Source organism: Ischnura elegans, chromosome 7 (assembly GCF_921293095.1).
Source record: "Ischnura elegans chromosome 7, ioIscEleg1.1, whole genome shotgun sequence".
Lineage (NCBI taxonomy): Eukaryota > Metazoa > Arthropoda > Insecta > Odonata > Coenagrionidae > Ischnura > Ischnura elegans.
In genome coordinates this window covers 18,311,108-18,326,858 of record NC_060252.1, presented here as the reverse complement: position 1 = coordinate 18,326,858, position 15,751 = coordinate 18,311,108, and the positions used below count along the sequence as shown (strand labels likewise).

Below are 15,751 nucleotides of genomic sequence, written 5' to 3'. Positions count from 1 at the left end.
CTTCATCCGTTAGTTACAACGATCAGTGGCCACTCTGTCTTTCAACAAATTTATTAGAGGAGCATATAACCTTCACATAAGGTTATATGCGCCTCTAATGGAACACGAAAACTGCGACACTAGTCGACCTGTGTCGACGTATTTCGATGAACGGAGAGAACCCATTGGGTGCTTTACCGGAGTTTAGGCCAAATGATGCAAAAGTGTTTTGCCAACGCTTCGGTTTATTTGTAAACCATCCTCAGGACTTATTTTTGCATAGGGTGGTTTAAAAAAAGTCAAGATTTATGCTGGTTAAATTAAAATATTTATTTAAACAGATCGGAGGTAGGTAACAACGTGGTGAATGAAGACATTTCTTTGGTGCCAATTCTGATACTATTCTTATGCTTCGTTCTTAAGCATCTGCACAAGGCTGTCGTAGAGGACGCTCCTCACATTAATAGCGAGCAGGTAGTCCAGATGGTTGAACTTTGGGTCGGGAACAAGGATCATCTTCTTCAAGTTGGGCAGTTTATCCGCCAGCTTTTTAACATCCTTCATGAAAAGAAGAAGAATAAAAAAGGTTGTCAATTTAAAAAAATCCTGTTTACTCGAGTGATAATGGAGATAAAATGGATCGATCGAGTAAGTAATGAAAAAGTGTTCAGAAGAACTTTCGATTACTGAAGGTGTACATTTAGACTGAGTTATCACTAATCTTCTTGCGCAGTGCAAATAAGGATCAGTGAATATTTATGGGATAAATTTTTAGAAATAAAGATTTAGGTCTACGAAAATCTTCATTCAATTTCTTCATAAGGTTGTGGGAGAGATTTTATTTGTTTACAGTTTTTAGAAAAGCGTAGTCTTCTGAAGACCTTGAGGAGAAGACGGGACAGTTTGGCAAATTTTGAGGCATGGTTGCCTGAGGAAAATAATCATCGAAGGAAAGAAAGGTAAGGGACCGCCCCGAATGAGTTACTTAGGAAAGATTATCAGGGATGTAATAGAGAAGAATTACGTCCAAATGAAAAGTCAAACGGGTAGGAGAGACCAATTTCACAATTTTTGACTTACGATGAATGTCATAATATACTACATTGATGAGATATATGATGATATAATGTTATGGTAATAAATGAATGTACGACTTCATTAGCATAAAAATTCTGAGGGAAAGGTATATTATCAAATCAATCAGCCAGCTTAGTTAAACTTTTTGATTATTTATATTTTTTAAATTATTTGACGGACGGGATTTCGAGACGGAATAGAAAATTTATATGGGTTATTTTTACTCTGTCGTAGAAAAGGCGAATGAGGTTAGCATAAATTCGCTAACAAAAAACTTCCCATGGACAGAGAATCGAACCGCGGATCTTTGCCTATCCGAGCCAATGAACAGACCTTCTCGCTCTACAGGCTACTTGACTTTTCGTCATCATCTCGGTTTGCGAAACTGCCATTTAAATTAAGGAAACTCTTTGGCGTAGATTTCTACGCAGCGGCCTGTAGTTTGATGCACGATCCGAAGGGATTATTCTCCTATAGAAATAAACCTGTAATCCATAGTGATGTAGCTATTTTTTCCTTTTCAGTCAAATTCTGTAATTGTAAAATTGGCCAAAGGTTAGAGTGGAGTCGGATTTATATCTCGATTCATCATTTACCTTAACGTTCGCGAGCCAGTCGTTGCTGGAATAGTGGAGGTTGACCGGTGCGGTGACTAATCCAAGGTCATACTTCGGAGGCTTCATTGACCCGTACCTCTTCAGGTTACCGATCCAGCCGTAGTCGTACAGGCGAAAGTCATCTGTGGAGCAAAATTGTAAACACGGAATTGATATAGTTATCACAGGAATACTGATGAGAATAATTATAGTGAGAATAAATGTCATTCACCAATGGATTAGAATTGACCGCTAAGAAACTGGAAATGTTATTTTCCGAAGTATACATATTATATATGAGGTAGTGACACAAGGTCAACCCAAGCTTGTTACTAGAATAAATGGCTTTGCATCTCTGCTGATTTATCCACGATTGGTACTCATATACGGTGTATTCCGTCTTTTTGCATATACATAACCTTATTTTTCTTGAGTCCAAACAGCACAATATTCAATTTTTGACAAGAAATATTACAGTATAAATAAATTTAATAGTTGTTCGAAAAATAAACGTAGACTCAAGAGACTTTGTTAGTCTCTTAGAAAATTTATTTCATTATTTTTAATTCTCAAGAAAATCATTTTTTTTAATATCTCTTTTTACATTGTTAAATTAATTTCCTTTTTATTTTAAATGTAAAAATCTTGAGATATATCAATTAATTATATATAAACGAACTCGTTATTTTTAAATGACCGCAGCGCCGCAATCCGATGCTGGTGGCTATTATTTTAAATTAATCTTCATATTATTTAATTTAATATTCCGAATCAAAATCGAGATACAGATCCAATCATTGTGAAAATGTAACAACATTGCATTATCATCTGGTTCTGATTTATCCTGAAAATGTCAGCTTGATCGGGAAGAGGGTTCAAATTCAGTTGCAATATTTGACCCGGACGACAAACAACAAAGCGAGTTTAGAAAGACGTCATAGAAAAATGAGAAGTCCTTTGAGGATTTTTACAACATCTCCACACTATTTTCACGGTAACGCTTCATTTGCATTCTAGCCCTGCGGTCTGTCCTACTCAAGCGTAGTAGAAGGTCAGGCTAGGAAGGAAACTGTGAAGAATTATCGTCGCTTTTCATTTTTTTTAATTCGACTCGAAGGCAAATATTGTCTATCAATAAACATTGTTGTGACGTCACTGCCTGGTGACTGGAAAGGAAAATAAGTAACGCGATCATGTTTTCCTCGATTTCATTCCCGTTGTTTGTTGTCTGAGGACGACAGTTTCGCTGGAAATCACGCCTGAATGTTCAGGGGCCGTATTCTGTAACTCCAAACCGATCGGTGCGGCACCGATTCGTCGGGTGCGACGTCACACCGACTCCCGGCAAGCAGTGGTGCGATTCTGTACGAACCCGATCGGTGCGGCACCGACGCGACGTGAGGACGGGAGATCGTCGGTAGTCGTACCGACAGCAAAAAGGTGTCGGTACGGCCACCGGCTAGTGGGTATCATGAGCTCCCCGGTGCGCATTGTACGTTTTATTTTGTTTTTACCTCATCAGCGAGTAAATAATGAGGTTTGCTGCAATGTTATCTTTTTCTCCCCCTTCGAATAGGCCACTATCATTCACTGTGTCCTCATCTATATTGATTACCTTGCCAGAAATATAAGATATTGGTTAATAAACATGAGGTTTGCCACCATATAATGATTTTATCTCATTTTTTTTACCACTTTCACTTGCTTGTTACAGGATTTATTTCACTCTATCATCATTTATTTGCTCCTTTGACATAAAAAATATATTTTTCATTAAATATGAGTTTTGTCGCAATGTTATCACTTTATCTCACTCTGAATAGGCAACTATTATTTCACTCAATCATCATTTGGCGTTTCTCTCGACATAGAAATAAAATCTTTTTATTTAAATATGAAGTTTGCCGCAACGGTATCAGTTTCTTTCATTTGTAATAGGCAACTATGTTTCATTTTATCGTCAGCCATTGATTCCCTTTACGATAAAAGAAGATATTTGTTAATAAGTATGAGGTTTACCGCAATATTATCATTTTCTCTCACTTGGAATGCGCAACTTATACATATGTATTTCACCCAATCACAATTTCTTAACTTCCTCGTCATTACACTTGTTTTAATTACACCCAGCTCCACATTTTTATGACAATTTCCCTACTTGTTCCTCTAATATAACATTTACATTTGCTTTTGAATGCTACGTTCACGTTCCATGGGATGTGATTTTCGTCTGCTACGGTGCCAATGGCATAACCTTCCGTTGATAACATTTAGACGGAACTTACTTAATGACAACTATATTACCAAATCATGAATAAATAGCAATATACGGAACCAATATTTAAAAGCAACTACGATCTCAAGGATAGTTTCAATAATTCATTCCAGCAACAACAATCTCCATCACATACAAACTATATTGTGATGTTGTAATATTGTTTCCTTCGATTCTGTAGGTACAGCACTACTACCACACATTATATAAGCATTGTTAGCAACTTATCCAATTACGATTATCTTAATCTAGCAATAAGTCATGATTTCCGCAAATAAAAAGATTGAGAATGACGACAACAAACTGTGCCAATGAGTCTTCACTTGTTTTTACCTTTATTACATTGGTGGTAACACGTTAGATGACTTCTAACTTCGGATATATTCGAATTTTCCCTGTTTGGGAAGGAGGGGGAACCGTACCGACTGATTTGAAATCGACGACCTTACATAATCGCTGAAAGTGCCGTCGTCGGTACGGAAACCGTTGTCGGTACGGAATGATGTACAGTCGGTGGGCTTGAAAGGGAAACCGATCGGTGCGATACCGACGAAACATAGATTACGGCCCCTGTAGGGGCTTTCTCTAACTCGTTAACGTTTTGTTGTTAACGGGTTGTTAACGAAAGTCCTCTCTTGCAACGACACCCTCTTATCGAAAGTGTGTTTCTGTATCTCACCTTAACGACAGCTCGTCGTTGCAAAACAAGACCACGGCTCGTCGATAGCAAACAATACACCGTCGGCGCCTGCGAGTGAGGCTAGAATTTTCAACCAATCACATGCCTAGATTTATTCGTTCGGTAGCATTAAGAAGCAGTGCCTAACTACGGTAACTAATAAACGATAAATAGTCACCATAAATAAACAAGAAGCTGCTAAAGAACGCACCGGTCGATTTGGAAAAGAATAATAAATGATGGAGAAAACTGATGAGTATCATTTTAGTAGTGGATTCATATACTGTTTTTATGATGTGTCGTAATATATTTTCATGATGAACGAAATAAAGTAAGGGGGAAATTTGTGTAAATAAGCATGTATATTCAAGGATTCAACAGTCGTCGATGGAAGAATATCGGCAACTTTTGGTGCATTATGTATCGTAATTTTCAAGTATAATTATCTTGAAGAGGACTCTGTCTGCTACTTACTCGTTCACCTACGCCTAATTTTTCTCTCGTGGTTATAGTAGTGACAAAATTATTTTTATTAGTATTATAACGATGTAAATTTCGGAGTGCATCTTCAGCCACGGCTTGTTTACATCGTTTGCCTTATTTCCGCTATGAGTCCGCAACTTCCACAGTGGTAGTTATTCAATTAGAAAAACTTATTGACGCTTTCATCATATTTTGAGATGTTTGAAATCAATTCGTTGATAAAAAATACCGAAATTACGCGGATGTCATGGAAGGAATCATCGCGAGTGTTGTGATTGTGAAATCGTGTCACATACTTAACGCTTTTTAGTGTCAATTTCTTGAGTAAAGATTACGGAAGTGTTAATGTTGTTGGTGTTGTTGTTACTTATAATTATATTCTAGGCTAAGCGAAGGTAAGGACAATAAATTAAACATAGAAAAAAATGTGCATTTAAGGAAGTAATATAAATATTTTCATAGTCACTCACCATGTTGAGGCATCGAATTACTGATTAAACTCACACAAAAGCAAAACGTAGCATTGATTAATCGTTGGTAGCCACAATTAGGCATAGAAAATCACTGCAATCAGCAACTGCAAATGATACTAAAATAAGTGTATGCATGTACCCATCAAAACACGGGCATATTTTTTGATGGGACTTAGCTTAACAGCATTGCAAAAGTTAAAAGTGACGACTAATGAGTAAAAGAGGGAAACCGTTATTTTTTTCGTGAACGGTGGCTTTAGCCAGCCAAAAAAAGTCGTCAAAGATTCGTCAGTGCTAGGGCCATATCGGGGGTTATTTAAAAGGTTCCAAGTTAAAAATCCTTCGAAATTTAGGATTCTGAGTTTTCCTAAGTCGTCCTCTCTGCGATAGATGCTTGATTACATTTGCTCTTTCCTCAAGAGTGATTAGCTCCCTACCTAAAAAGTGAAGTCCCATCAATCGAGCCTAAATAAACGGACGACTGAAAATAATTGAAGCACCATAATTGGAATGTGTAAATATTATTTTCACACCAATTATCTACTTCAAACAGCATGTTTACTCCCCCGAAAAAACTAATGTCTCCATTGCCACTTTTTACAATCATTGATTACTGCAAAACGTTTTAATGCTTTCCACATCCTTCGCAAAAGTGTTCCTAAAAATGTTCAAGTAAAAATACCTTAATCGCTTTGTTGTAGCAGAATTAAAACTTTAAAACGGATACCGAAAAGCATTATGGCGGGCGTCGATAAGCTTAAGACGTGCCCTCAAGTCCCCGGATAAGCTATCGACATATTTCGTTAGTGCTACCGAGAAAATATCGTTAAGCAAGCGTAGAGAAAACCAATTGTCGTTTTAGTTGAGATTTTCGATAAGCTAACGACGTAGCAACGTCGATAAGACTTGCTATCGAGTTAGAGAAAGCCCCTACAGGTCAGAAGTGGAGTTTGACGCAGAGTGATTGTGGCAGATGTCCTGCATTTATGTATCGCCGTCTTCATCAAATACTTCTTCGTAAGATACTGTCGGGTTGGCCGGCGAAAATCTCGTCATCTCGCAACAAGTAGTACGGTGGTACCTTGGAAAATATTATTCGTTTCAACCATGCCTCGCAAAAGCTTACGCATCAAAATAACGTAAATTATAACCGACACAAATCTTCGTTTTTCTCCTCGTATACCGCGCTTTTTGGCGTAAACTTTCCATCTTGGTCTTTTGTCCGGAACTATATCCTCATGAGAAAGAATACCTTGGCGAATATTCTACCTTATGAACGCATCTATTGCTTGCTTGGCCAACTTTCTATCAGTGATTAGCTTATTTAGACTCAGTATCTCAGTGAAATTTAGACTTAGTATCTGAGTGACATTTAGACTGTGTATCTGAGTTATCACTAATATTCTGCCGAAGTGTAGATAAGTATCAGTGATATGGGATAAATTTTTAGAAATAAAGGTTTTAGCATACGAAATTTTAATCTTCATGAAGTTGTGGGAGAGATTTTATTTGTGCACAATTTTCAGGTGGTACTTACCTGTCAGGCAGCCTTGGGCGTAGTGAATCACAGTTTTGGTCGAAGATCCCGCCGGTAGGTGGCCCGTAATCACTGGAAGCGTTGTCTGTGGAAGGAAAGTGGTGTGGTATTTATGCTGTTATTTATTTTCACTGTTTGGTAGGCGAGACCTGTATCATACTTTTACCGTTCTTTCCCCTAGGAATCACTCCGAAAGTACTTGGCCCGCTTCCTGATCGACGAGACATTCTAAAATATTGTGTATGTCATTCGTTTAAGGGGCGTCAAGATAAAATATAAGCCTATATTTCACTGATCAGTGGACTCGACGCTTCCCGCGATGTCACTATTAGTTGAATTTTTTTGGAAGGGAAATATTGTAGATGAAAGAATACATGAAATCGTGCGTATAAATGCGAATAATATTATTCTACAAATATTTTATTCGCGATAAACGGGGTTATCCCTACCAACCAACCTTTGGGTAGATTTTGAGCTGGTGTCTCATGGCAACAGTATGTATTCTTGTCGCGGGAATGATGATTACTCTTATTCCCGTAAGGCCATTCTAATCAAATTTATTCAGACTACTATGGAAAGTGCGGCCTCACCGTAAGAGATATTTATAAAAAATATTTATGTAGGCCAATATGAGTAAACTAATAATTTTTCGAACAAATTCGAAGTAAAAAAATTACGTGGTAGTATTTCAATTAACACTAAAAGGACGGGATGGGTGATTTTGACTCATACAGTATGCTCACAATGAAATTACACTCTCATTTTCTATCCTAAAACTCTAAAATTTCAGGATTTTGTGTATAATTAGTGATACTGCGTTAGTATATGAAGAAAATTTATAATTGCAGAACTTTTTATGATGGATGTTATATCTATAGGGACGGCTATAGATCATTTTGACTTATGGCTGGTCCTCCCCCATTTCCTCTTATTGAGGCCCGATTTCTTTCCATTTCCCTAAGCACACCCAGGGGATTTACTAGGTAGCGAATAAAATAACACATCAGGATACAAGAAGAATGATATTAAAGCCTTTTTATTCCATTTCAGAGTTATTATGCGATAATGAGGATTATGTTGCTTTTCGGGCTGCTTGAATCGCAATAAATACTACACATCTTGGGGTCGACTAAAATTTCATTTGTCTAAGGAATTTTATAGATAGCAAGTTATTTGATGAGGATGGAGTGGACCGACCGAGTAAGTAATGAGGAGTCGGAGAGAAGAGAAGCCTCATGAAAACCTTGAAAAGAAGAGGGAATAACCTATAAGGCCAGGTCTTTTGACATGAACGTCTGATGATGGCAATCTTCGAGAGACAAGTAGATGGCAAGAACGGCAAAAAGGACTTACAACAAAACATATGAAACAGATGCAGGAGGATATGAAAAAGGAAATACGTAGATAAGAAAAGATTAGCTGAGAGGAGAATTGAGTGGAGAGCTACGTCTAACTAATCTTACGATAAAAAAAAAACCATCCCGAAGTTCGCTCTGAGAAAATGGCTTGGTAGTGTAACTGGTTAACACACCTGACCGGCAATCGGAAGATCCGGGTTCGAATCCCGGCTAAGTCAAATATTTTTTCACGGCGAACTTCATCCTTAGGTGTATTCAATTTTGCACCCGTGCGCATGGCTGCGCACGAAGTCACGTGTTCCTGCAGTGCTTTGAAAATCTTAGGATTGTTGACCAGCGATGGTGATGAGCAAGTTATTAGCCCTCCTATATTACACTCTTCAATACGAAAATATGCCAAATAATTAAACGCATTGATGACAGAATGGTGCATGAAGCTAGAAAACTTGATGGGTCAAAATGACGCATTCCCTTGCATTATAGGTGGTGACAAATTTCCGCGAACTGCTAGTGTTAAGAAACTCTTTGAATAATAGGAGGTGGTGATGTGAGTTGGAAAGTTGTACTCATTATGAAAGCACTCCGCAATCATTTTTAATTACTTGAAGACGTTTGAGATAATCGGCGTTAGATAACTGTCGATTAAGGTGGTTCGATGTGCGATGACGCGATTGTCGACTTGGCTGTGTTTGTTCTCAGCCGGATGACGCATTGTTTCCATTGAGTAGCACTCACTTGGGAGGCAATCATTGAGTCTCCGACCATTCTTAGTTGATATGTCTTGCACGGAAAAGCATGTAGCTTTTCGATCAGTTCAGAAATATTAATTCTGGGGGTGTATTTTCTCCTGGAAGGTCTTAGGTTTAACAGATTGCGTACGTGGTAAGAACTCACGTCATTTTTTTCCAGATGGATGACGAAGATTATCGTTAATTAGGTGCGTCATCTTATACAATATTAAAGCATACTTTACGTATTTGGTAGCGCGTTTACAGTTTTTGTACGTTATTTTTTATTGATCAACGTATAGTAATGTTTGATTAGGTAATGTTATACTTTAAACATAATCTTTTTAACCATATTTAAATCAAAAGTAGTTCGCCCAAACTGGAACATATTTTCAATCTCAATACCTCTACCCACTGACGTCGTTCCTCTATATTTAAATACACTGGTATACAAAGTGCTAAGATACGAATATCTGAAAGATAATGTCGTTAGTGAGGAGGTGCTTGCAAATATTTGGGACGGAATTGAAGAACGGATCACTGCCAAAGAGCGTAAAGAAAAGGCTAGTGAGAAGTTTGATATGGAGCGTTGGGCTTTTCGGCGCGGAAACGTGGGCACTGAGTGAAAATGACGAGAAAAAGGTGCAGGTGTTTTTCATGTATGTACATGATCGATATGTCAGCATCGGTGTTTGCTGCAGTATCAGAGGAAAAAGTACCCGGATATAATTGTTCAAAACACACTGTTGGAAATTAAACACTGCAGTGTGAAATTTGAAATGAACCTATAATCATTGCGTTGAAAATGTTATCGTTGGCAAAAGTATTTGATAGAATAAGATAATTCATCCTTTTATCCATCTAAAAAGACATCCCGAACTTATATTGTGAAAGTGCGAGGTGACCGAAGGACAGGAGCTGACCCCTTGACCCCGAAAGGGTGCTATTCATGCGGCTGAGGCTTAGTCTAGCACAGGGGTCTCCAATTTACTAGGCCACGAGGGCCACATTCCAAGTTCCGAATCGCCCCGCGGGCCGGATAGGAAAATAGCCGATGACTGAAGTATTCGATTCCAACGTCTACTGAAGTATCTGGGGGCGACTATTTCTTATTTACGAACAGTTGAAGGCGACTTTGACGTGCAGCGCAGCGCTGCAATGCTCCAGGCGACGTCTCACAGAGTTAAACGAGCGAGAATCGCGCGCTACTTGAACCGATTGCGCGGGCTGGATGAAAGCCCTCCGCGGGCCGTATTTTGGAGACCCCTGGTCTAGCACAATGCATCTTTTCCTCACCGTATAATTTTTCTACCTACTAAGGCAGTTTTCAATCTCGTTTTTACTCCATTAGCGATATAAAATCAGAAAGTTGAACCTTCTTTGAATAAAAAACTGCAAAAACACGTGATATATCGCAGTGAATTACCAAAAACACACTTCCTGTGAGAGCGCATGGCTGAAACCGGACGAATGTACATGTGGCGTCAGAAGAAAAATAACGGACTAAGCGGGCAAGAAGAGGACGCAGAGCCAGTAGGGGAGAGGTTGGAAGATGCCGGGGACTCATCTGGGATGAGCTCTACCCTAGCTTATCCAAAACAAACCTTCGACTGAAATTACAAAGTGAAGGCTGAGGCTTAGTCTAGCACAATGCATCTTTTCCTCGCCGTATAATTTTTCTACCCACTAAGACAGTTTTTCTAACTCGTAAACACTCAATGAACGATATGAATGAATCGGGCCTTCTTTCCTTAAAAAAAACTGCAAATAAACGTGGTATATAGTGAATGACCAAAACACACACTTCCCGTGAAAGCATAGAGTTGAAACGGGTTAATGTGTATGTGGCGCCAGCAGAAAAATGACGGACTAAGAGGACAAGAAGAAGAGACAGAGCCAGCAGGGGAGAGGTTGAAAGATGCCAGGGGCTGGTCAGGAAGGAGCTCTACCCTAACCTATACTAAACAAACCTTCGAGTTAAATTGCAAAGTGAATCGCATATTCAAGCTAAAGGAGAAGTGTTTAGGTTTAAATAAAATCTATTTACACGCATTTCACTTGCTAGCTTTTTCCCTTTTCACATATGTAACTGAAGCTGGGGTTTTAAATGCCGGGCTGTCGGACTTCGGTTAATGCGCAGCCAATTTGAATACTCTGGTTCATACTCTGAGCTGTGGATTGATAACTATGTCAATTCTCACCGTGTTGAGCTGTGCAGAGTCGTATCCTGATAGCAGGAAGAGGATGTTGGTGCAGAGGGGCTGCACTATTGCACCGTCCTCGCAAGCCACTTTGCCCAGGAAGTGCATTAAATCCGAACTCGGAAGGAATTCATCCAGGCCCAGCATATTGGCGATCCACTGCAAATGAGGGAAAGAATGGAGGTTAATAGTCGCTCGGGTGATAATTTTCATTTTAGGGATACGAGGTTAGTTTAAAAAATAACGGGAATTTATTTATTTATTTTTCATTTTGTTGCAATACATCCCCCTGTTAAAGTGTGATAAATTTTTCAGCTGTATCCATGCTTAACTTTGTCTGTGGTAGCCACAAAGGTTAGGCCTGTTTTTATGAGATCGGCTATTTTCGTTTGTCAAAAGAAATGGATCAAAGAATGACTGCTTAGCAAAGAATGATGAGCAAATAATGTGATCGAAATCGGTCGTGAATATAACCTGTTTAGTAGGGCGCCGAGCTGCTATCCAAAAAGGTTCGTTCTTCATAACCCCCCAGAAGCTCCCGAAAAAAATTCTCAGGATTCGAGGCGGCTTAAGAAAAGGAATTCCGCTATTCAGGAAATATTATAGTTGGAAAATATATTTGTGTAATGAATTTCTTCACGCTTTTACTAGCTCAGAAAACATATCAAACAAAAATCCTCGTGGTGCAAGACTCGTAGGTTCCCTGAATGCGTGAATTGCATGCAGTAGGTAACTATCTCCAGGGGCGGTCTTGCCAGGTCGGTTGGTCGGCAACCGCCGAAGACCCCCACAACGATCGTGTCCATCGTGAAGCGTATATGATAGCTGTGATAAAAAGGGCTCAGATTACTTGAACTTAAGCTTATTTCAAGTATAAAACTCTACTTTTTTATTAGGTAATTTATCAATTAGTTAAAACTTTAACGGTCCATGGTATTAAGATCCTTATTTGTTTTTTGTTTGATTAAGTCTCCAGCAGCGGGGACGAAACTGTTGGAATTTTAATTTGTGACACGGGTAAACCAAAAAAAATTAGGATCTTAATAGGTGCTTTATTTAAAACATACTCGGATTAAAAAGGTTATATAAAAAATAAATGAGATATAGTTGTCGGAAGACAAACCTTTTTTGAAAGGGTTATTCGAAAAGTAAATTAGTTTGTTTAGAATTCAGAGCAGTATAAGGAAAAAAATCACTAAATAGGTAATAGATCCATCATGCATACTTAAATTTCATAAACTGTGAAATACTCGCTTTTCATAGTATTTGTTCTTAAAAATTGCAATTTTTAATAAATTCCATGTAGTTTTAAAGAGCTGGAATAGCGTCAAAGTCCATCTCCGTGCATCAATTTCCAGATGGCGACCCCAGAACCCCCGAGGAAGGAGGGCCCTATCGTGAGCCCCACCCGAGGGCCTCCAAGCACCCCAGACCACTCCTGACCATGTCCGTCATCCCTTGCAATCTTTGGGTTGAATGTCTGAGTTCGAGAATGAAACCCAATTGGTTGATAAATGAAGAAGGCATGGCATTTATCTACAAATAGGTCCATTCGGTACAAAGCTCATTTCGAGGGCGTGGTATCCTAGTAGGTGGAGCGCTTGCCTTCTCTGGCCATTTAGGAACTAATTCTTATCGGATATTTGCTATTTAGGAACTATTTCTTATCAGATTTTCGTATTTTTTATTACCCTTCGAACGTACTTTTGATGAAACAACGAGTCTTTAATTGTGGCAAAGTTTAATTAATTCGTATCATAAAGGGATGGTTTATTTTGGAGTAAAATGTTATTCTCTATATATATTGGATCTCCCTGAGACACAATGACCGGTCATCTAGTGAATAATTTTAAGTGCAGGCTTAGGGCAACTAGTAATACACTTCCTAAAGACATCTGGAACTACGATGCTACGGTTCCTACAACACACATACTGCCCAAGTAACTATTCTATGAGCCTATCCTATGTCTTTCCTTCTTCTAGTTTTAGCAAATTTACTGGCTGTACTTGTAGTTTATTGTCTACGATAAATAGAAAACAAAGAAAAATAATGCAAAAAAAGAAACAGTTCTATTGGTATTTGCAATTAAAAAAAGAAAAACTAAATTAATTAAATGATTGATTTTTTAAAATCTATAGTTGTATGTGGGCTATTTGCATAATCATTCCAATCACCTTCATCACGTTTCAATGCGTTTCTATAAAATCAAGATTCATCGATTGTTTAGAATTTAATTTCTGCCAGCACAAGCAAAACACCACACTCATAAAACTAACAAATGCGCAAAAGAAACGGTGAAGTGTTACCTGGCTGGTTATGGAAAACATGGTTTACAGGGACAGCGGAAACGCGCGTTATATACTGTGAAAGAAACAATTCCTCGTTACCACCCATAAGGAATTATCTAGCGGCCGATCTAACCATTAATAACATTTCCGCCGCACAGATTTGTTACCATGGACCTGTTAACCCATTAGTAACAATCGTATTCACAGCCATAAATGTCGCTGTATATGTGCTCCAGTAAAATCGCTTTCAGTTTATCGTGTTTACGTCAACATAAATTGTGTTTATCAATTTCGTATTGCGCGTGCTTGGCGAGCCCTTGAAGTGACCCAAGATGATTAAGTTACTCTTTTACAGTAGTAAGATAAATCTGAAGGATAGTGACGTACGAAATGTTTCTTTACGATTCACAAGCATTGCCTCATGAAATTCTTATCATCATTTTGAGTATATCTAAACTCGTGCATTGTCGTACGAGATATTTTGTTCTTGTTGCGAGATGCCGTCATTTAGGGATAATTATTAATTTTAGTGGGAATTTATATCAGCTTTTTTATAAATATATATAGTCATTTTCCGGTCACACAGGAAGAAAAATTAAGTGTAATGAGACTTTTTATCACAATTATCACAATACTACAGGTACCGTAGCGTGCGAAAAATCCACAGAAAAAATCATTTGCCTTGTCCAGGACTCGAACCTCGATCTCCCGACTTCCGGTCGAGTGCTTTAGCCAGTTAAGCTATATCATATATAATCGTGGATATTTGTGGACATTACCGGACAAGGTGTTATGCACTGCTAAGCATATGATGCCACAGGCAGTCCAAATCGTGCGCACAGCACCATGACGGGAGAGCAAAGCCCAGTGGTCAAGGCGAATGATTTTTTTCTCTGTGTATTCTTCATGCAATTTGTGCATTGCGGGTGACTCCGAAAAGATATCACCGTGGCTAGTCCTGGTTTCTTAAATTAGTACCGTAGATATATTTTTATAACACATTGTCTAAGAAGATATTTCCTGATGTATTTGCAATAAATTTCACGAAATATTAAAATAACTTTTTAATATTTCGTGAAAGGCATGAACAAAAAAGGCGACGGTTTCACCAATCTGTAGCAAAAATTCGCTAAAATTATCGAGGCAAAGATTTATGAAATAATTTGTATTGGGCCACAGATCAGGGGAGCGTTGAAGGATTCGAAATTTCAATAAGCAATTGAGTTAAAAGGCCGTTTTACACGGGGCACGTACTTGCACAATCTGACGTGTGTACGAAGGCGCAGTCAAAATTGCGTCGTGTAAAGCGGTGAATTCCTAGAATACAGGCGAGAATGCGTGGGCATGAGATGGCAAAATAGCCCCTGATCTAATTTAGTTCATGCATTAGCGCATTTCCACGATATTTTAGAAGTTAATGCAGTTCTAACCTTCGCAATCCCGTGCCCCGTGTAAAACGGCCTTAACGGAAAAAAACACGTGGAATGCACTCAAAAATGTGGTTGAAAATTTTATCGGAAACATCGTGGTTGAATACTATCACGGTCTGATGGTTGATCTAAAAGACTTGTACCAAAAATGGGCTGCAATACGTGTTTATAATACATTTTCTTGACTCACATCACATCTGAACTTTTTTCCACCAAACCTTGGTGCTGAAAGTGATATTTTACACATGGAAAAAGAAACCGAGGAAAGTTCAGCGATATGATTACTGCTGGACACTGAAAAGGGACTTGCTAGATGCTAAATATGCAATAAAATTCTAATAAGGTACCCATTTTTCACATTCTTTTAGATTTACGATTTTATTTAGTAAAATATCCTTCATTACGTATTTAATCCGGATGTGCTACGGAAACTAAACTTGATAGAAAATAAACCTGTGGTCAGTCTCGGAATCAGCATGAAAAATACCTTAAGGATAACCCAACAACATGTCTAGGACAGAAAGTTTTGCTTGGCAGTGGAATTTTGGCATCATAACACTCTTTATGATTAATAATAGTATCTTTTGGATGGAAACTGTAGTTTAATAATTGGAATTGGCGCTCAAAATCACGATAGTAAATTTGT

At 38.4% G+C, this 15,751-nt stretch overlaps 1 protein-coding gene across 1 annotated transcript in view; it reads right to left on the bottom strand.

The window, feature by feature from the left end:
• Positions 1-284: 284 nt before the first annotated feature.
• The window catches only part of LOC124161980 (lipase 3-like), a 28,132-nt gene continuing 12,665 nt past the window's right edge, over positions 285-15,751 (bottom strand). Inside the window, exons 5-8 of the mRNA XM_046538271.1 lie at positions 11,387-11,545; positions 7,100-7,184; positions 1,653-1,795; positions 285-537 (exon numbers count right to left, since the gene is read on the bottom strand). Of these exons, the coding sequence (XP_046394227.1) occupies positions 385-537; positions 1,653-1,795; positions 7,100-7,184; positions 11,387-11,545 (540 nt within the window). The 3' untranslated portion in view covers positions 285-384. The remainder of the gene's footprint in view (positions 538-1,652; positions 1,796-7,099; positions 7,185-11,386; positions 11,546-15,751) is intronic.